General features: G+C 39.0%; 1 protein-coding gene across 2 annotated transcripts in view; it reads left to right on the top strand.

Annotated features, from left to right (window-relative positions):
- The window catches only part of SGCD (sarcoglycan delta), a 415,532-nt gene that overhangs the window by 176,311 nt on the left and 217,756 nt on the right, over positions 1-21,465 (top strand). For both annotated transcript variants that reach the window (XM_080923991.1, XM_080923992.1), the window contains exon 3: positions 11,458-11,559. In XM_080923991.1, coding sequence (XP_080780117.1) covers positions 11,458-11,559 — 102 coding nt within the window. The remainder of the gene's footprint in view (positions 1-11,457; positions 11,560-21,465) is intronic.

Here is a 21,465-nt window from a genome sequence, read left to right as displayed (position 1 = left end):
GAAGTAGCATCTGGCTCCTTGTGTCTAACTGAAGACTTCTCTGCTATAATAAGTCAAAATGTCCTCCCGAAGCAGAGAGAATAAGAGATGTTTAGGGTAAGAAGACAGTTTAGATACTGGCCCTGACTGTGACAAGCTGACAGTCAAGGGACAGAAAACCAGTGTGGCCAGGCACAGCTCTCAGACCTTCCACTATCTGATGGAGTTGCTCATGGTTACCCAACATAATCAATTTCAAGTGGCTGTGTAAATATCAACCTTCCTGGGCCCAGAGAAGTGAGGAATGGTAAGACATCCTATTATCCTATATTACTGAATGACTGACGTGATGAATTCTGTGGACGTATCGCCTGGGTGAGAAATAAATCACCATTGTTTGAGGTCCCTGAGGTTCTGTGTCTGTCTCCATAGTGATAATCTGGCTACTTCAGAATGACACATAGGGATTTTCTGATGTAATCTTCAATGTAGAAATAGTCTTTACCTTGATTCCCTAAGTGCTGCTCAGGGCCAACCTTTGAGTTCTAGCTAACACCGTCTGACTCCAGAGCCTCTATTCATGGACAGTATGTCAAAGCAGTTGATGCACATTCTGTATGGTATCTGAGAAAAGCAAGAATGAGCAGTTTCTGAAGCACTGTGAAGATCAAGAAGTTTCTTCTCTAGAAATATATGCTTTCATTGAAGCCCTTAAAGATAAGTGCAATTTGTCAGAAAGAAAACTTAGACTCACTTGCTTCATGTGTGCTTTGGTAGACTACCAACCCCCTTGACTTAGTCACATCTAGAACAGGATAGAGCAAAGAATGAGTATGAATATCTTTCTTTGGGAATCTAGAAAACCTAGGGTACTTCAGATCTAATGAGTCACAGTCCTGATCCATTGAATTATGAAAGCAATCAATATGATTCTCTCTCTCTCTCTCTCTCTCTCTCTCTCTCTCTCTCTTACACACACACACACACACACACACACACACACACACACACAGAGAGAGAGAGAGAGAGAGAGAGAGAGAGAGAGAGAGAGAGAGAGAGAGAGTGTGTATGTGTGTGTGTGTGTTCTGATACCCAAACCTTATGTTAAGTAGAACAAAGTAGGTGTAGAAAATAGGAAGCTCATAATTAGCCCTGGAAAGAAAGAAAATACTGATGAAGTTCTGGTGGTCCAACACATGACAAAGCTGTGACAGAGACACCTGTGGGTGTGTCGTGTTTGTCCTCTTCTTTCCTGCTGTGTTCAGCTCCTGGCCCTGCTGACATTCAGGCTTGTAGTTCTCAGGAAAGGTCAGGATCTGCCTGTCGAACCTCCCCCACAGTTTTTCTTGATCCACAAGGGCACCCTATGTCAAATCTCCATCCTACCTCTCCTGAGAAATCCCTCCTAAATCTCCATCTATGATGGTGTTGTAAGAACCCAGGAGATTTAGCTCAGGAGCGCGACCCAACGAATACAATTAGATGATAGACTGTTGTAATAACAAGAGGTTCTTATGTACATGGGGTTGCTCATCCTCACAGGAAGAGTCAACCCCGAACTCAATAAGCATACATCTTTTATACTTTTTTTGTGAGGGGGTTGAACTACTATTTTACCATTGGTCAACAGTATAATTTTCAGAAAGAAGAGAGGAAGGAGTGAGGAAAGGAAGGAGAAACTTTGGCAGTAAGGTTGCTGACAATTTGCATTCTCCTTGGAATTCAGTACAGGGAGGGTTAGGGGAGCTGTTCCTAAAGCAGTCATTTTTTGTTTTGTCTTAACTCAGCTTAGTCAGCATAGCCTGACCTGTCCACTAAAACTTAGTTTTTACATTTTCGGAACCTTGTTTATATATTTCAAAACTTTGAGGGGTTTTCTCCTTGTTTGGTTTCTCAGAATTGGGTGATTCGAGCATGAGTTAACTATGACATGTGTCAGGACCTTATCTAGGGCTTTCTAGAGGGCCAGGTGGCTATCAGTCAGTATATTCTGTGCTTTTTCTGAGAATTACTCTGAGCCATTGTTTTTATTTGTCAGGCACAGGTGGGATTTCATAGCCTTGGGATGACTGGAAAGTCTCTGAGTCTGACTTTAACCATTTCCGTGTCTTTAGGGTCTCACATTCTAAGAATGTTTTTTTTTCTCCAAAACAGGAAAAGTCTCATAACCTCTTAAAACTTTGTTTTTTACATCAACTGAAACAGAAAGCTGTCAGCCTGGTTCTTTAATAATGTCACACACAGGGAAGACAATCCCAGGTACTTGTTACTGGCCTCCTCTTGAACTTGCCACCTCTCCCACCCAGCATACATCTCTGAACTGATATGCTGAATTTATTTGGGGGACAGATTCTGAGCCCTGAACCAGCTTTCTTATGGGTATTATTTCCAGCCTGTCACTCTTTTTAATAGGGCCTTGTCAAGGTGACATTTGCATACTCTAAGCTTCACCTACATTGAGTGTACAATTCAGTGATTTTCAGTAAATTTACCATTGTGCAGCTATATTCACAACCCAATTTTATAGCACCTCAATATAATCTTTCAAACCTCTCTGCAGCCAGTTCCCATTTCCACACTAAGCCTCGGGCAACTACTAATCTAATCTGGTCTCTCTAGATCTCCTTCTCAGGACGTTACATATAACGTATGTACATGGGCATTCGTGTCTGTCTTCTTTAACTTGGCATAACATTTTTAAGGCTTACTCATATTTTAGAATATATTGGTATTTCATTCCTCCTTATTGCTAGCCAGCATTCCTTTGCAATGATGGAATATTGTCCTTCTTTTCATCAGTAGCTGATGGGCATTTTTTGGTGGTTTCCACTTGTTCTGCCCTGAAGTGACCATTTGTGTGTTATTGTATGGGTGTGGGTTCCAACTATCTTAGCAGATACTTACACAGTAACTCTTGGGCTATATTGTAACTATGTGAAACAATCAATCATTCTCAAAGTGCCCATACCACTTTGCTTTCTCTAGTACCACATTAGATATGGTGTATCTCCAGATCCTTGACATCCTGCAGGATCCTTGCTATCTTTTAGCTTTGGAGCTTCTGGAATAGATAATCCCATCTGTATCTTTTTGTGCCAGTTCATACAAACAACTGGCATACAGCAGGAGCTTAACAGGGCACTATATGATGTGATGTTGAAGCATGTTGTTTGGAAGATAGAGTGAACATCAGGCTTTTAATTTGTTCATTTGTGAAATGAAGCTAATAATAGAGTATGGACCCCTCAAAGTGAGAGCAAGGATTCATGAATACAATGTAGGTAATATACTTTGCATAGTACTTGGAGAAAGTCTAGCTTTTTTTGCCAGTGTTCTGAGATATATATATATATATATATATATACATATACATATATATTTATATATTATATATAATATATATAAATATAAATATTTTATATATATATATATATATATATATATATATATATAAACAATTATTTTCTAAACAACCTTTTCTCTAACTCTTATCACTTGCCTTCTTAATTTGGGGGTATGTGAATGATACACTAGACTCCAGTAGAACAAGAAGCAATATACAATGCTTTACCTCAAGGCATTTGAAGTCTAGTGAGGTGGAATGGAGCTCTACATGGCTGACTATGTAAAAATATAGAGATCAGTAAACCTTTCAAGGAGATAAGAGAGAAGACAAAAAAACCCTGAGACAAGAGGCAGAGGAATAGTGATTCTGAGATTTGAGAGAGCCAAGCATCGCTGCCTTTGGGACAGCAGCTGTAGAGAAGACATTCACAACAAAGCCAAATGACTGGAGAGAGGAGCATGGAGATGGAAAGTTTTTATTAGCCATGGGGATGTCTGTAAACACTCCAAAAGAGGAAAAGATGGAGAGGCTGCAGAGAGGCAGGGCTAGACAGGCTGGGAGAAAGCAGGGCTATGGAAGCTTGCCGGTTCAGGCTGGGGATGGAGGAAGGGAATACTGACCTTCCAGGATGTATTATATGAGAGAAGAGTAAAAAAAAATATTAAAGCACTGTTTCGTGTACAGTTCAGAAGGTCCATCATTATCCCTTTCAGGCCATTTTATTGTTTAAGATCTGAAAAACGTAAGACACAGTTTGAGACACAGATGTTAAAAGTGACCATCTAGGGGAAAATGCAGACTGGAAAATTGGAGAGTCTGAGGTTGGCAGAGCTAGGATGAAATATTGTGTTGTGGACAGGATTGGATTCTTATACTCCCGAGCTAATAGTGGCTGTGATTGCTTGTAAAAGACTTACACAAGATCAAGCCAACCAGCATTCCAGCATGGATGGACTGAGTTATAAGATAGAGGGAAGAAAGGGACAGATGAAGGAGGGAGGGGACAGAAAGTTGGGGAGTAAGGTAAGGGCCTCTGGGAGGACTTGGAGGTGGAGAGTAGGAGGTGATTGTAATCAAATAGTTTGTATACATGTATGAACTTCCTAAAGAACACTCTATTTAAAAATGCTAACTCCTTAACACAGTATTTTTCAGTTGTTTCATTTTGACTTCCTTCCCCTGAAGGTACATATGTACTCTCTGTATAAACACAAATATGCTTCTAGGCAGAAAACCTGAGGTTTTTTTTTCAATTGCTTAGACCCATCATTAAACAATTATTGGATACTGGGTCTGCTCATCCTAGCTGAGAAAGCATCTTCTAACAGTTTAAAAGCTGGGACAGGAGTAGATCAAACTTCAGCAGTTTTGTAAGACCCCCCCCCCCCCCACACACACACACATACTACCTTCCACTACATTTCCAAAGGCAGGAATTATACAGGATTCTCATTTCTACATGATTTGGCTGATGGATATTTTGACTTTAAAATGTGTAAAACTGATAACATTGTTTAGGAATCACACTTCGTGTGGTCTCTTCTTTGTCTGGGCTACTGAGGGGTGTTGAGTGGAGTAGTGAGTTCCAGCTCTGTCTGTCCTGTGGTCACAAAGGTCCACAGGTGCTAAGATGGGGTCCTCAATAGATTACATAAAACAAACACGTTTTCTACCAGTGACATTTCAACTTAGGATCTGTTTCAATTAAATCCATGAAAAATAATGTAAATTTTAAGTTACAAGTTATGTTTATTTAGAATGAACAAATTCTTTCTTCTTATGCATGATCTTAGGAACTGGGTGTCTGGCAATGAAGAAAACACCCCAGAGCCCCACACCCCATCAAGATTTATTCTCATTCAGTCTTTGTATTACCTAATATCATTTCCTGCTTGGTTCAGATCTAATTCCTGCCCACCATTAAAAGTGCTTCAGAAAGAGATTGCCATGTGAATTCTTACTAAAATAGGGCTTGGCATCATTTTAAGACCTAAATGTGCTGACAGAATTAAAATCCGTCTGATGCTGATACAGCAGGAAGATCATAGGAGCAAGGAAGAAAACTTCCTTAAAACCAGATCATGCTATTCTGAAATACTGGAATCACACTCAAGTATGTGGTGTGATTTTTTGATATTGAGGGTTCCCTGCCAATTTCGAGGAACATGTTTGCTCTGTGAAACCAGCTCTTTGGCCATCTTCCTATCAGCTTAGAAATTTTACCATTTGAACAGGGGGAAAAGCCAGTAACTCTTTGCAAGTATACACCATTTGTATTTAGTAGCACATGCCTCTGTTTATATCCTGCTAGGAGGAAAGTTAAGTTTCAGGTCTAACCTGCAGCAATTATCTAGTTCTAGCATCAGCTGCTTATTGTACTTAAAGATGCAACCATTTCAGGTTGTGCAAATGTCAAGACATTTTGATGAACCTTTGACACAATCTGTGAAGGGGAATCTCTAAAGGTCAGCAGACCTTTATTTATCACTGCACTCTGCTTTCTTTCTGCACATGGAGAACAACAGCATATTTCATTTTTAATCAATTTATACCACCATTTTTAAAGATTTATTTATGTATATGAGTATACTGTAAGAGGGCATCAGATCCCATTACAGATGGTTGTGAGCCACCATGTGGTTGCTGGGAATTGAACTCAGGTCCTCTGGAAGAGCAGTCAGTGCTCTTAACTGCTGAGCCATCTCTCCAGCCTACCCCCGAATATTTTTTAATACTCAGAACAGGAAAGAGACTACAAAGCTAAATCTTATGTGCATAAACATGAGGAGCCTCTAAGAAGAAATAGGGAGGTGTAAAAGTCATGATACATTTGCAGCTAGGATAGGTATAGAGGTAAAACCAAACTTCTGTAAAGCAATTAGCTGCTGGTTGGAATATATTTGTCTTTCTTAGCCTTCACTCATTTCTTTATCTTTGCTCTCCTTTGATTTCTTCTCTTTCTCTTCATTGCTAATTCTCTGAGATACTATTTGACACATTCATGTCCTCCAGCCTATTGCCTGACAGGGTGTGAATGTGGGGCCATCTTGGCAGAGCTGTGTTGTGAAATGGAAAAAATAAAAGTATTAGGAGTGTGGATCATCTCTTCCCGTTCATAGGGTGAGGTACAGTTATAAAAAGGGAAGGGGAAAGGCGGCCATTGCCAAGTTTGTCATTTGGTTCTATTCCTGGAGTACTGACGATGTTGAGACACACGTCTGAGGACTGAGTCTGTGACAGACAGCTGCTGTGGAAGCCTGAGGTCTCAATTCTTAGTACCTGGGGAGAATATACCATGTCCCTGAGCCAGGCGGCTGTGGGCAGTGACTCGTGTGAGAGGCATACCCAGAACTGACAAGAGCTCTTGGCAATTTCAGTCTTCAGATGTTACTAGGAAACAGAGAATAATAAAAAGCAAAGCATTTGTGAAGTTTACAAATTCATATAACAAGAGAGAACTTTTAAAATGTCGTGAAAGAAGTTGAGAGTAATGTTGCTGCATGTAGGTTGCATGAACACACGCAGAGCCCTGGGGACTGAAGGCCCGCTATGTGCACTTTACTGCCAGACTAGCTTTCAAAGATTTTAAGAGCTGGCACAATTTCCCTTTGTATTAGTCACGATGTCCAGTTGGGACAGTTCGGGATTCTGAAGCTGTTTTGTAGATACTCTTCATTAAATCACTAACAAAATAGCTGGAGGAAAGAGGGAGAAGAGGAAGGGGGACGCAGAAAGGATGAAGTGAGGCAGGGGGAGGGACATAGACAGAGCATGTGTGTTTCCAATAGTTCTGTCTGGCCTGGAACTCAGTGTATAGCTGAAGATGACTTGGATCTTGTGATCCTCCTGCTTTAGTTCAGTTTTCTAAATGCCAACAAATAATGTTCAAATTCTCTAGTGTTTCTCTGTAAAGTGTAACTGAAAGTAAGTGAATAATGAATGGGATGGAACTTTTTCAACAGAACACCCCAGCTAACAAATTAAGAAGCATTAATGAAGTCATTGTTTCTAATAGCTGAGTAGTACTCCACTGTGTAAATGTACCACACTTTCTGCATCCATTCCTCTGTTGAAAAACATTTGGGTTTTTCCCAGCTTCTGGCTATTATTAATAAGACTGCTATAAACATGGTGAAGCATGTGCCCTTGTTAGATGTTGGAGCATCTCTGAGTATATGTCCAGGAGTGGTATATCTGGGTCCTTAGGTAGTACTATGTCCAATTTTCTGAGGAACTGAAAAAATAATTTCCAGAGTGTAAGAGATTATAACCCCACCATCAGTGGAGGAGTGTTCCTCTCTCTCCACATCCTTACCAGCACTGGCTGTCACCTGAGCCTTTGCTCTTAGACATTCTGACTGGTATGAGGTGGAATCTCAGGGTTGTTTTGGTTTGCATTTCCCTGATGACTAGGAATGTTGAACATTTCTTTAGGTGCTTCTTGGACATTTGGTATTCCTCAGTTGAGAATTTTTTGTTTAGCTCTGTAACCATTTTTTAATAGGATTGTTTGATTCTCTGGAGTCTAATTTCTTGAGTTCTTTGTATATATTAGATATTATCCCTCTATCACATATCAGATTGGCAAAGATCTTTCCCCAATTTGGTGGCTGCCATTTTGTCTTCTTGACAGTGCCCTTAGCCTTACAGAAACTTTGCAATTTCATGAAGTCCCGTTTGTTGATTCTTGGTCTTAGAGCATAGGCCATAGGTGTTCTGTTTAGGAAAATTTCCCCTGTGCCTATGTGTTCTAAGCTCTTCCCCACTTTCTCTTCTAATAGTTTCAGTATACCTGGTTTTATGTGGAGGCCTTTGATCCACTCACACTTGAGCTTTGTATAAGGAGATAAGAATGGATAGATTTTCATTCTTCTGACTGCCAGTTGAACCAACACTGTTTGTTGAAGAGGCTATCCTTTTTCCCTTGAATGTTTTTGAATATTTTTAGCTCTTTTGTCAAAGATCAAGTCACCATTGGTGTGTAGATTCATTTCTGGGTCTTCAATTTTGTTCCATTGATCTACCCAATGGAGTACTACTCAGCTATTAAAAATAATGACTTCATGAAATTTCTAGGCAAATGGATAGAACTGGAGATTATCATTCTAGGTGAGGAAACCTAGTCACAAAAGAACACACATAATGTGCACTCATGGATAAGCTGATACTAGCCCCAGAAAGCTCTGAATACCCAAGAAACAATCCACAGACCTTATGAAGCTCATAAAGAAGGAAACCCAAAATGGGGATGCCTCAGTCCTTCTTAGAAGGAAGAACAAAACACGAAAGGAAATATAAATTGGAATAGAGGAGCAGGGATTGAAGAAAAGATCATTCAGACGCTGCCTCACCCAGGGATTCACCCCATATGCTGCCACCAAACCCAGCTGATACCAAGTACTTACTGGCAAGAACAAGATAGAGATGCCTCCTCAGGGGCTCTGCCAGAGTCACACAGATACAGCTGAGCATATTTGCAGATAGTCATCAGACTGAACACAGGGACCTTAGTGAAGGTGGTAAAGAAAGGACGGAAGGAGCTGGAAGGGCTTGCAACCTTATGGGAGGAACAACATTATCAACCAACCAAACCCTCCAAAACTCCCATGGACTAAAACACCAACCATTGGGCATACATTGAGAGACCTATGGCTTCAGTTTCACATGTACCTGAAGATAGCAGTGTCTGGCATCAATGTGAGAAGAGGCCTTTGGTCCAGTGAAGTCACATTTTTCCATTGTACAGGAATGCCAAGGCAATGGGTTGGAGGAGGTGATTAGGAGGGAGTGCACCTTTGTGAAGACAAGTGGAGGGGAAGGGGAGATTGGAACGTGGCCAGGGGGATAACATTTCAAATGTATATACAGAGTATCTAATAAAAATGAAAATAATAATAAAAGCTCAATTAAACTTTTTTTTAAAAAAGAAGAAGCATTAATGAGAACAGTCTGTTTTCAGTTTTGAACTTCCAGTAAAATTTTGACTCCCTCTAATCATAATTATCAATGATTAATAATATAACATGCTTTGTGCCTCTTGGTAGAAAAATGTCCCACATGGCAAACATAAAATCTCACACATCCCAATGATACCCATACTATATTCTCAGAACCTGTGAGATGCTGCTATTCCTGGCTAAAGGAAGTTAAGTTTGCAGATAGAATTGTGTGAGCAGGTGATGGTAAAAGGGACAGCATCTCTGAGTTAATTGTTTACTTACTTGTCTCATTGCTACAAGTAAAACACCTCACAAAAACTGTTTAAGGGCTAGTCCATTCTGACAGGGCAGTGGTAGCTGCAGGTTGAAACAGTTTGTAACATCTTACCTAGTCAAGGGCCAGTCCATTCCGACAGGGCAGTGGTGGCTGCAGGTTGAAACAGTTTGTAACATCTTACCTAGTCAAGGGTGAGTCCATTCGGACAGGGCAGTGGTGGTGGCAGGTTGAAACAGTTTGTAACATCTTACCTAGTCAAGAAGCTTGCAGCAATGAATGCTGGTGCTCAGCTTGTTTCTTCTGTCTAGTCCAAGATCGTGTCACTCACAGTTAAAGTGTATCTCCTTACCTCAATTAACCTAATGTGGATAATCTCCACATAGTTATGCTAGGAGGTTAATACAGTTTAGGCAATGCCTCAGGAGTATTCCTAGAGATGTATCTCCCAGATGCTTCTAGATCCTGATTAGTTGACAATATTAACATTAGTCTATTGAAGTCACAAGCCTAATGAAATCACAGAGTGTTGGTCTATTATCAGACAAGCTAGTAATCATTCAACTAGCCATTACTAACTTTGGGGTGGAATGAGGTTGTGAAGCCAGGGCTGTAGGAAGCCTGTAGATGTTAAGCAAAGAAAAAGATTCTCATTCAATTTTCTCAAAGGAACCCGTCCTTCTAGCACCTGAAATTTAGTATTATTTCAACATTAAGTACCATTAGATACAAAATTTATATTGTTTAATATTAATTAGTTTATAGCTTGCAGTTCATTAAATAATAGAAAACAATCACAATTTATTTCCTAGAATATACTCAGGATACATTCTTTCAAGAAAACCCAGAGACTGGTCAAGGCTCTTAATGTAACTGACAATTTACAGATAATATGGTTGTCAAAGGAACATATATAAAGTAAGGAGAAAGACATTGTATTTTATCAAAATAAAGTGAAACACGCACACATATGTGTGTGTGTACACACATACACACATACACTGGGTGGGGAGTGTGATAATGAATGATTCCAAACATCTATTTGCACAAGAAAATATAGGTAAGTGATTTCTTACAGAAATTCTGCCTGGAGACTATAGAAAACTACCTAGTATTTGGTCTATCAACTAATAATAGTAGAAAAAATCCATTCACATAAGCAAATTATTAGAAAGAAAAGCATATCATCCCTATGATATAAATATTCATTGTTAGGGTTTGATATTTTGTGTGTGGTATTAAGGAGTGATTGTCAGGAAGAATTACAATCATATATATGGTATTCAGATTATTTTTAAAGAAGAGCACAGGAAGAATATACCTGGGCATGATAACCACAAACTGATACGTGTTGAAAATGGGTGGTAAGTATACAGCGGCTGCCAAAAGATTTCAACCTTTGAATATATTTTAACATTACTATAGCAAGTAAACCATTTAAAAGGTTAGTCACTGATGTGACTACTTGAATGTTTGAGGAGTCAAACAAAGCATGTGCAAACACTCAATTTGACCATGATCTGTTGGTTGGTGTGAAATTTTCACAAGGAATTTTGAAAATTGAATCTTTCATTTCAACTTAGAGAATCCTCCTTTTTTGCCTCTCCTGCCTCCCTGGCTCTGCAGTGGAGGTATGAAGGCTTTGCCTTCCTCTGTACGTCAATGGCTCGGAGCATCCTTAGAATAGAATTTGCCTGGAATAAGTAAGCAAAAAGAATGATATGCATAATTGTATTGAACAATGCCTCCTGGTATTTTATGTTCATTTGGATTCCCCTCATCTCACTCCTGCAAATATTAAAAAGAAGAAGGAGGAAGGAAGGAAAAGGCAATAACTGTTTCAATTTTTTGACAGCCTGGGGTATTTTGATATGTTAGCTCATCACATTTTTCCTGTTGTGCTTGTGTGTCTATTTCAGGATGGAATGGGGAACTTAAGAATCACAGAAAAAGGTCTGAAGCTAGAAGGAGACTCAGAATTCTTACAGCCTCTCTACGCCAAAGAAATCAAGTCCCGACCAGTAAGTTTCTGATGAGAAAACCATTGATGTTCTGAAATCTAAATCTGGGCCAATCTACCTTGCTAGAAGCTTAGATGATCAAATGGGGTGGTGAACAAATTAGCATTAGAATCTGAAGACTTAGATGACACTCTGAGCTGTGGTACTATAAACAAGTAAGATGATCTCACCATGTCCCTTTGTGGTTTAGAGGGCAGTAGCCACTGTTAACCAGCTTCCAAATGGTGCTGTGAACCAAGAGACATTAAACACAGAAAAACCCTGGTACTGAACCTATGAAGGGAAATATTAGTACTATTCTTACTTGTCAACTGTTTCAAAGTCATCTGTGAAAACAGAACTAGCGAATCAGAACTTTGGTTTTCATTTACACTTTATATGTTGTAGTCCATGCTGTCTAGAATCAGTTCATTATCAACAACCATGACCTGACATTGCATTTAATGACTAATGATAAGTCTCATTCAGGGACAGGTTGGCTTTGAATATTGGTGTCTCATTTAATTCACAAGCTGGTCATTGTGATTAGTGAATTAAGACATTGAAAAGTAAACTGTCCACAACAACAACAACAACAGCAGCAGCAACAACAACAACAATTATAATAATAGAGCAAAGATTTCTACTCTGGAAATCTAATTCCAAAGCCTTTTTGTTATGTAGCCTCTTACTTAAGAGTCTCATTATTCTTGTAGTAAGATAGATATTTCCTATACCATGTGACTTCATTAATCAGGATTATCAAACTTGATTGCTTAAAAAATCATGTTTATTGCTATTGGTTGGTTAGGATTACAAGTCTAAATATGAACTGTGCACCACCTGGCCACTCTCCAACTGCCAGTGCTCTCTCGATAGGTTGTTTAGGAAGTGGAGGTTTACCAGAGGAAGTGTGACACTGGAGAGGGCTTTCGGGGTTACAGTCCAGCTCTGCTTCCCGCCACTCAGGGCTTCATGGTCCTTAGACATGTGATCAAGCAAACTCACACTTACGCCCAGAGCTTTCAGATTCCATACCTGCTGCACACAGTGATAGACCACACAGTGAAAATGCGAGCAGAAATAGATCATCCCCTCCCACCCATCATGTCACTTCTTTTAGATATCTAATCACAATGATCAAGCTTCTGGGCAACACTGTGTTGCATAGGTTTGTGCTTATTTACCTTGTGAAGTAGGGATCACTGGTTGGAAATGATCTCTTATTAAGGCTTATTAAGGACTTCACATTGCACAGGATAAATCACTGTTCACATGAAAGCTAAGACTGACTAAAAAGTTCCTCAAGCCATCATTTACATAATATGTACTAACTAACATAATTATTAAAAATCAGCAACATAGAGTATGAGTGTCACAGGAGGTGGGAATTGTTTTTGATAGAGGTATTTGTGCTGCTAAGTCCCTCTGCTTGTGGAGATACCCTCCATTCTTACTACATCTGAACAAAATTCAGAGCCCCCAATGAGGCCTGTCAGGTCTTTTTTTTTTTAATTTAATTTTTGAAAGTGGTGTGTGTGTATGTGTGTGTGTGTGTGTGTGTGTGTGTGTGTGTGTGCGTACTACATACAAATTACACATGAAAACCTTACCACCATAAAAATGAGGAATATGTCCACTACCCTCAAGAATCTTTCTCTGTCTCTTTTCAAACTCTCTGTCCCACCAAACCCATTTTATCTTCTCCTACCTCATAGCAATCACTAATATTTTAACTTTACTCTATCATTACTTAGCATTTTTATAAACTTCATAGATCCAGAGTCATATATGATGTTAATTAACAAAAAACATAAAATGTCTCTGTCATTTACTGAAAACTTTTCTCTTAAAGTCATCTGCTCATTATCTAACTAAAGAAAGTTTTGCCTTTTACCTGCAATTAAGCTGTCTTGGTTTGCTCAGAAATGATATGAGACTATAGTTCAAGGCTATAGGCTTTTATCTTTATCTCTTGGAGAACATCAAAAGATAGGAAGATAAATGAGAAATTGCATCTACAAGATGAAATTTACATCTCTTTGAAATGTCACAAGAAAACACAAGTGTGTAGACAGAAAGCAATAATGAAACAACTAACATAAGTTTGGGGCAAGTCTACATAGGCCTCCCTCTGCATATCTGAACAGGCATCTGAATAAACTACAGTCCTGCTATCAAGGCAGGTGGGAAGGATGTTGGTTGGGTACCAGTGAAGCACACATCTGAGTGATGCCTCATGTTCTAACTACTCAGCAGTTTTCTAGTCTCTCTGCAGATATCCACAGTACTCTTGCACCATACACCAGCACTGCTGTGTTTCTTGGGTATCTCTTTCTGCTCTTCTCTATCAGAAAGAACTCATGCCTGGTTGAATAAGATTCAGAGCCTCTCTAAGTGGGGTGGAGTACTGAAGAAATGACTGCCTTCAGTTTGGTTTTCTGCTTCACTGCTCTGGGAACTGAGATAAGTGAAACCATCCACACAAAATTCAATACCGTATTTGATTCTTTTAATGCAGACTGGAGTCCTGGTAAAATCACTACAAATTGGTAGATGTGACTGCAATCACTTAAGATAATAAATTTACAGCTGTGAGTGATATCTGTGAACACCAGATCTACCACCCTGTTATCAAGACATATCTATGCTGACTACTCAAAGCCCTTAATAGTTGAATTCTATTAGTCACTTTACCTAAAGATTTAATAGTGATGCTTAGAAAAAGAGCTAGGACTTCCCTTGTTAGAAGCAACTTAAATAGACCTAAACTCCAGGACTGCTAGCCAAGGTCATACTGCTGAGCTGAACTTTATTTTTCCCTTCTTTCCAGTTGGGTATGACAAACTGGCTCACACCTGGTAATTCCCCACTCACTAAGGATAGTTGGCTGGAACATATGACTGAGTCTTTGAAAAGAGTCAAGATTCTGGGACAATGACCCCACCCCCCAAACAATGACAAATGAGTCAATAAAGGGACTTGGTTATATCAAATCTATCTACTAATGGGACATTATCAGTTTAATAAGCTTTTCATGGAGGTGAATCCATTTTGAGGGACCACCTTACATCTTGTTGGCTAATGGGAATACCTAACCATTAAGACTCGAATCTCCCCAGAGACATCACTTCACAGAAATGCTTTTTATTTCCTTTTTAGATAGGCAGAAATGACAGCTCCACGTGTTTTCTTTAAAAAATATACATTTGTTCATTTGATTTTAGCCAAGTGATTTAATCCGGCCCTCAGAAAGGACAGAGGATCTAGCATAACTAGCTGATGTTTCTGAGGCTGGAGCCTGCACCACGAACAGCTACTTAGAACCAGGTGAAGGCCTAAGGGTTTGAAAGAAAGACACAACTCCATTTCTGTTACAAGAAATGCTTTACTCCATTTTGAACTGCAGTTTGTTAGGACTGACTCCAGTCTCAGTATATTCACTCAAGTAATTACAGAGGAGGGTTGCAAATTCCCTAGCTGCTGGGTAGAAGACTCACCCCCTAGGGTGAAGTTTGTAACCTGGGGCAACTAGAAACTGGAAGACCATGTGTGGAGTAAGCTTGTGACTGGGCCAATTAGCTTAAAAATAGGGTGTGTGCATCTCTCCCAGAGTCAAGGCATGCAAGCTGGCAGTCTAGCTAATCCTAAATGAATGAGGGTTAGTATGATTATTCCAACTGGTATCACTTCCTCTGCCCACTGTGTTCTTTGGACTAGACTCTTATCAATCAGTGTGGTTTATATCCAGCCATTTCCTTCCTGTATCATGTGCCCCTCATGCTTTCTAAGGTCTCTTGCCCGCAGACTTTGGTTTACAGAATTGCAACTGTACATACCTCATTAAGGAGTCAGAAATTAGGTTTTATTTTCCCCCTTTGGGCTTTTTAAAACAAAATATTTGTGCCTGTTATATTTCTTTATGGCCCACTTCTTATTTTTATCTCTTCGTCTAAGTTTTCCATAGTCATCTAGTTTTTGTGTCTCCACCTCAGCTTTTACTAATTATGTAACTGACAAGCTCAGTTATGTATGTTCAAGACATACACCTTTAATAGTGTCCTGACATATATGGTAAAGTTACAGTTGCAAACAGGACATTACCAGAATCCCTTTTTGTTGGCATGCAGATTTTCTAAGTTGACTTTAAATGGAAAACACATACTATTAACTTCAGCTTCCATGTTATGCATGGAACTTATTTATATGATAACCAAAGGTCAGTCAGTACCCAATGACTTCATGTCCCTGCTTCACCTATCCAACCCCCCACCCCTGATGAATTCCCTTCTACTCACAGTCTCTGAGTTTAGCTTTTGCAGTTTCTGCTTTGTACTGAGGGTGTGTTTGCCTTTTTGTGCCTCAGCAATTTTACTTCATTTAGTTTTCTCCATGCTCTTACAACTAGAAGAGATTCATTTTTTAGGCCAAAGTCATATTTTGCTATGTACACATGTATTCATTTTCCTCACCCACTCATTTATTAGTGGACACTTAGATTGGCTCCATGTCTTGGCTTTTGTGTAAAGTTAGAATAAACTCAGAAGTGATGATATTTCATTGCCATAAAATCTGTTACCACTGGCTCTGTGTTTTCAGAGCTGAATCACCATGTCTTATGAGGGTTCTTCATGTTTTCTGAGGGTGTACATAGGTTCTTATCTCCTAGGTACCCACCTACCAGCAGCATGCAAGGGTTTTGTATATATTATGCATACTATCTTCTTTTTGCTAATGCAGCTCTAACAGACGCTAGACCACATCTCATAGTTTGTATTTGCATTTCACCAATCATTAGTAATATTCCTGATAAAAACACACCTATTATCCATTTGCATCTTTCTTTTGAAAAAAAAAATGACTAGGTCTTTTGCCTTTTCTTAAATTACTATATTTGGTATTGAGTCATATGTGCTCTTCCTATGTGTTAACATCAGTTTCTTCTTAAATGCTACATGTCTTACAGATGTTTTTCTCTCACTACCAAGGTTCTCAATTTGGTGATCATTTCCTTTGTGTTTGACAAGTAGAGCCATTTATGCTAGATAGAATTCTATGTATTTGTTTATAGTTGTTTTTATGTTTTTTATTTTTGGTTCCTATACCAAAAAAGGAAGAAAGGAAGGAAGGAAGGAAAGAAGGAAGAAAGGAAGGGGAAAGGAAAGATAAGAAAGAGAAGGAAAAGAAATGAAAAGAGAAAAATCACAGGCATGATCAACCACTCCCTTTTTTCTCTTAGCACCTTTATCAACTTAGATTTTGTATTTAAGCTTTAGTCTGTGTTATGGTGATTTGCGAGTATAAGATAAAATGAAGATTCCATCTCTCCAGACTAGAGAGATAGCTCGGTTGTTAAGAGCACTGCCTACTAGTTCAGAGGACCTGAGTTTAATTCTGAGCAACCACATGGTGGCTCACAACTATCTGTAACAGGAACTGACGCCTTCTTCTGGTGTGTCTGGAGACAGCTAAAGTGTATTCATATTTAAGAAAGAGAAGAAAGATTCCATCTATCTCCCTAACTCCCTTCTCTCTCGACCCTGACATGTGAATCTGTATGTGTGTGTGTGTGTGTATTTATGTAAATATCCATTTATTAATAGGACTGTTCTCTCAATATCATGATTCTTGGTTCTTATAATAGGGAGTAGTTGAATGTGTAGGGTGGGTTTGTTTCTGGGTACTCTATTATGTTGGCTGATCTGGGTGCTTGAATTTACTCTGCAGCCATTCTGCTTAGACTACTGCATAGTCTGATTTGACATCAGAAACTGTGATGCCTCCATCTTTTCCTTTTTCTTTTTAAGAGTGGCTACAAGCTCAGTAGCAGGTAGAAGCATTCTTGAAACTCCTACAAGAGGGTGAAGCTGTGCTCCCATGTACCCATTCTTCACCCTGTCTCGAGGGCTCCTTTTATGCATTTATCCTCCTAACCTCCACACAGTCCAAGCTTGGGGTAAACAGAAAAATTGGATTCTGAATGTTTTGTTTGAGGGGTGGGAATCAGAACTAACTTGGGGTAGCAGATATGAACTGTGATCATTTAGTGGTAGTGATCTATGAAGAAATCAAATGAAGGCTATGGTGGTATTTCCTGAATAAGCCAAACAGCTTCAACTCCCATCTGAACATATTGAACACAGAACAGTATGTTCCATGCCACTTGCATGGAACATGAACATCTTGCTGTCTTTAATTAAGAAGTTAACTGGACCATGAAGTATTGCCCGGGTAAATAAAAATGATTTGTACTAAGTTGAAATGGGGCATTAGGCATCTTTGCATTTCCTTGCTCACCCATAAATCAGCATAGTGTTACACATTGGAAGGGTTATCTATAAGCCCATCTGTACAGTTAAGCTAGGCACCATTCCCTCTTGTATCTGCTTGCATGTTGTAATTTATTATGGCCAATACTGCAAACCAGCTGCTGCTTCCCCCCTTTTAAAAAACAGATTATGAATAGATCAATACTTGATACTAGCTAGTTTGTTTTCCTGGGAAACAGATTAAAGTATTCAACATCTTCTGGTTGCTGTAGAATTAAAATGGACTGCTCATATTTTCATTCTTCTTTTAACAAGAAGAGTTGTGTGTGCTTTTCTTAAATCAAGCTCTAACACTTTGGAACTATGGAAGACTTTGGTCAGATGTCAGTTACATTTACATTAGCCATGATTGCTGTAGAAGAAATAAGCAGGAGCTTAAAGTGTGGAACTGTCTAACTGTATGACTAGTGGGTCACTGCCATTCAGATTGCCTTGAATTCTTTCTTATTCCCCATTCATCTTTTTTGTCTCATTATTTTGAAGATCCTGGATCACCAAAAGACATTTTTTTCCCCAAGCAAACCTCATAGCACAGACACTCCTTCACTCTGTGCAGTATTGGCACAAATGATTGGAGAGACCTCACAAAAGCCACAGTACAGTAACATATTAGCTGTATATTATAAAACAGATTGGCAGCAGTAAGAAGTAGAATAGGAAGCAAGAATGGGCAGAGCTAATAGAATAGAAGGGGAAACTCAAAGCCTAGACTGTAGCTGTGAATTATCCCAAGGAAGAGTACATATCCCTGAGAAGCAGAATTCCAGAACATACTTAAAACAGCCTGAACAGAAAAAGGAGTTAATGTTGGCAAACCAGATTTAAAGTTGGACAAGTTCTCTTTATAATGACGAGCAAGGAGCACTTGAGCAAGCTCCTTCATGTCACAGTTACTTTGTCTTTTTGAAATGATCAAGTAGCTTGTTGAAAGTCATAGACTTCATTAAGGAGTTTTCCCTTAGAAACTCAAATCCAAAGTAATGGGGCCCAGCAGCCTGCTCTACCACCTACCTTGGTGGTTTCATTATCAACCATAGGATATTGAGATACGGAGTTGTTCCCATAATACCTAGTTCAAAGGCTTTCCATCTTTAGGTTTGCTCCAACAGCCTTTACATAGAGACTTTCCCAGACATTCCACCCAAAATACAACCCTTGCCAGGTGCCTTTCTTTTCATATATCACCTCATACTATATTATATCAATTTAAATACTGTAGCTATAAATTGTATAATTAGCAAGCTACTCACCTATGTGAGTTCCTTTCACTATCAAATCTCATACTAGCACAGACTTAGAAGTATAAAGGCATATATTTGTTTCAATATGGTAAAATTACTGTACACGGGTATCTTATAATATCATTAATAAACCTTAAGGACACACACACAGGATCTGACTCTAAAGCACCACTTTCCTTGGTTCAGATCCTGGATCTACCCATTTGCTCAGGTATATGAGCTTGAGCAATTGTCTTGACCCTTCCTATGACTCACTTTACTCCTAGGAATTGGGACAGTTGTGCTTCCTCGTCATAAGCCCTTTCCAGCTTTGTGAAAGTTATTATATGTAGTGTATAGAACAGTGACTTGAATACAAGTTACTATGTTTAAATTGAAAACTATATGTTATTAACACTAGAAATAATATTATTGTCTCTGTTTAACTATTGAAGATTCTAGACTCATGACCTTGTCAGGTTTGGAAGAAAAGTTTGTTGGAACAAATTATGTTCACTTATGTTCTTACTTGTCAGATAGAAACAGGGACATATATCTCCTTTGCAGGCATTTATGTGTAAATTAGTTATCTTTTTTTGCCTTTGTTAAGTATAAATTCCTATGGCGGTAAGATGCAGTGAGACTGAGAACTCAGTGGGTAAAAGAAATAAAAATGTCATAAAGGATGTAAAGACCCTCATACTTCTGCACACTAAGAAGCTACAGATGTCTGATCCATGTCATCTATAGACAAATGTAGGCTCCTATGAATGGCAACCTGCGATGGATTGAGAATTAAACATTAACACTTCCAGTCCTTCAAACTGTGGTGCTTCACATCTCTGTCAGTATGCCTTACCCATGTCAACTGGTCCCATTTGTGCTGGTACAGTGACTGGTACACAGACGGAGGATTGGCACATATGTGCTGATGTGCCTGGTGCTAAGACAGTTTCTTGATTACTTTTTAAATAACATTTAAGAACTTTTAAAAAAATAGAAGCATGCCAGAGTCCACTGTGGTTTGATTGATGTTCTTTAAATGGTAAGAAAAGGCCAGTTCCAGTCCAGGGGCACGTCACATCTGCCAGTACCTGATAAGCACTTGGGAGGATAACAGAGAAGAGCTAGCTTTAAGGATGACTCATGTTTTGGTACATTTCTAAAAGCATTGTTGTTCTTCACAATTAAATTGTTAGCAAAAAGGAACTTACTTTAAAATGCTTTTCATAATGTTTCAATCAAAACATCTTCCATCAGCGCTCCTGCACCCCGTGCTTCATAATTGCTATTGTGTATTGCACTACTGGTTTCAATTTAAAAATCCTGTTCCTTGTCAGAATCACAGATGATTGTTTGGAAGATGTCATTTCAAAGGTGGAAGGGAACATTTCTTGGGCCTATGAAATGATAAGCAAATCGGTACTGTTCTGTTGACTTTTGTGATCTCTGGACGCAGTGAAGTGTAACCTTTTGATGCAGTGCTCAGTAAAATTATCACCAGGATATTTTAAACAGCTACTGCCTAAAATTATGAGTGTGGTACTCTAAATCTCCATGAGTGATTCTGTTTTTATCAGCAGAAATTTCTGCCCCAAGGCAAGTACCCAAATGGTATGTAAAGAAAATGATGTTTTTTAAAGACTAATACATATTCTTCAGATGTACTTGTTGTATGTTAGAGGGAAAAAAGAAAGAAGGGTAGACAGTGACAGTGGCCACCAAGTACTAGAGGACAACAGACATATAGCTTGGTACAATAGTGTGACTTTCTCAGGTACCATACCACTGCTCCCATTATGCAACAACAGAGTCATGGAAATCACACTGCTTTCTCTCAAGAGAACACAAGGACAGATGGTGGGATAATTGAAGTATTCTACCATCAAGCTGTATAGGTTGGTTTTAGCCCTTAGTTGAGGCTCAATTTTATTGTTCAACATGAGGGGAATATTTATGGCAAGGAGAGTTATCCTTAGGTGGGTAGCTAATTAAGGTATAAGGAATGGAGTTGGGTTCCTTTTTTCAATTAGGACTGTATAACTATCTGTTGTTTGTTCTTGACTTCAGTTGTTAATAAAATAAGAGTTCCTCGTTTTGTAGCATTTCTGATTTTTTTTAACATGTGTTTTTATCTGAGCTCTTAGATATGTGGCCGTCATTACCATACTTCCCATCACTATCATGCTGACTTTAGGAGTCACAGCATTATACTTTAGCAAAATGTGGGGCAGGAAGAGCTATGGCTGACATGTGCCAACACCATTTGACCTTTAGGGGCTTGTGCAAAAATGGGGCCATTAGGAGATACTTGGATGGCCTCTGTTGTGACTTGAGACCATTAAAAAAGAAAGACCAGAAAACATTTGCCCGTTTAC

This window comes from Micromys minutus (genome assembly GCF_963924665.1).
Source record: "Micromys minutus genome assembly, chromosome: 10".
In the NCBI taxonomy this organism is placed as follows: Eukaryota; Metazoa; Chordata; class Mammalia; order Rodentia; family Muridae; genus Micromys; species Micromys minutus.
The sequence above is the reverse complement of the archived record's forward strand: the minus strand, read 5'-3'. Positions and strand labels throughout refer to the sequence as shown.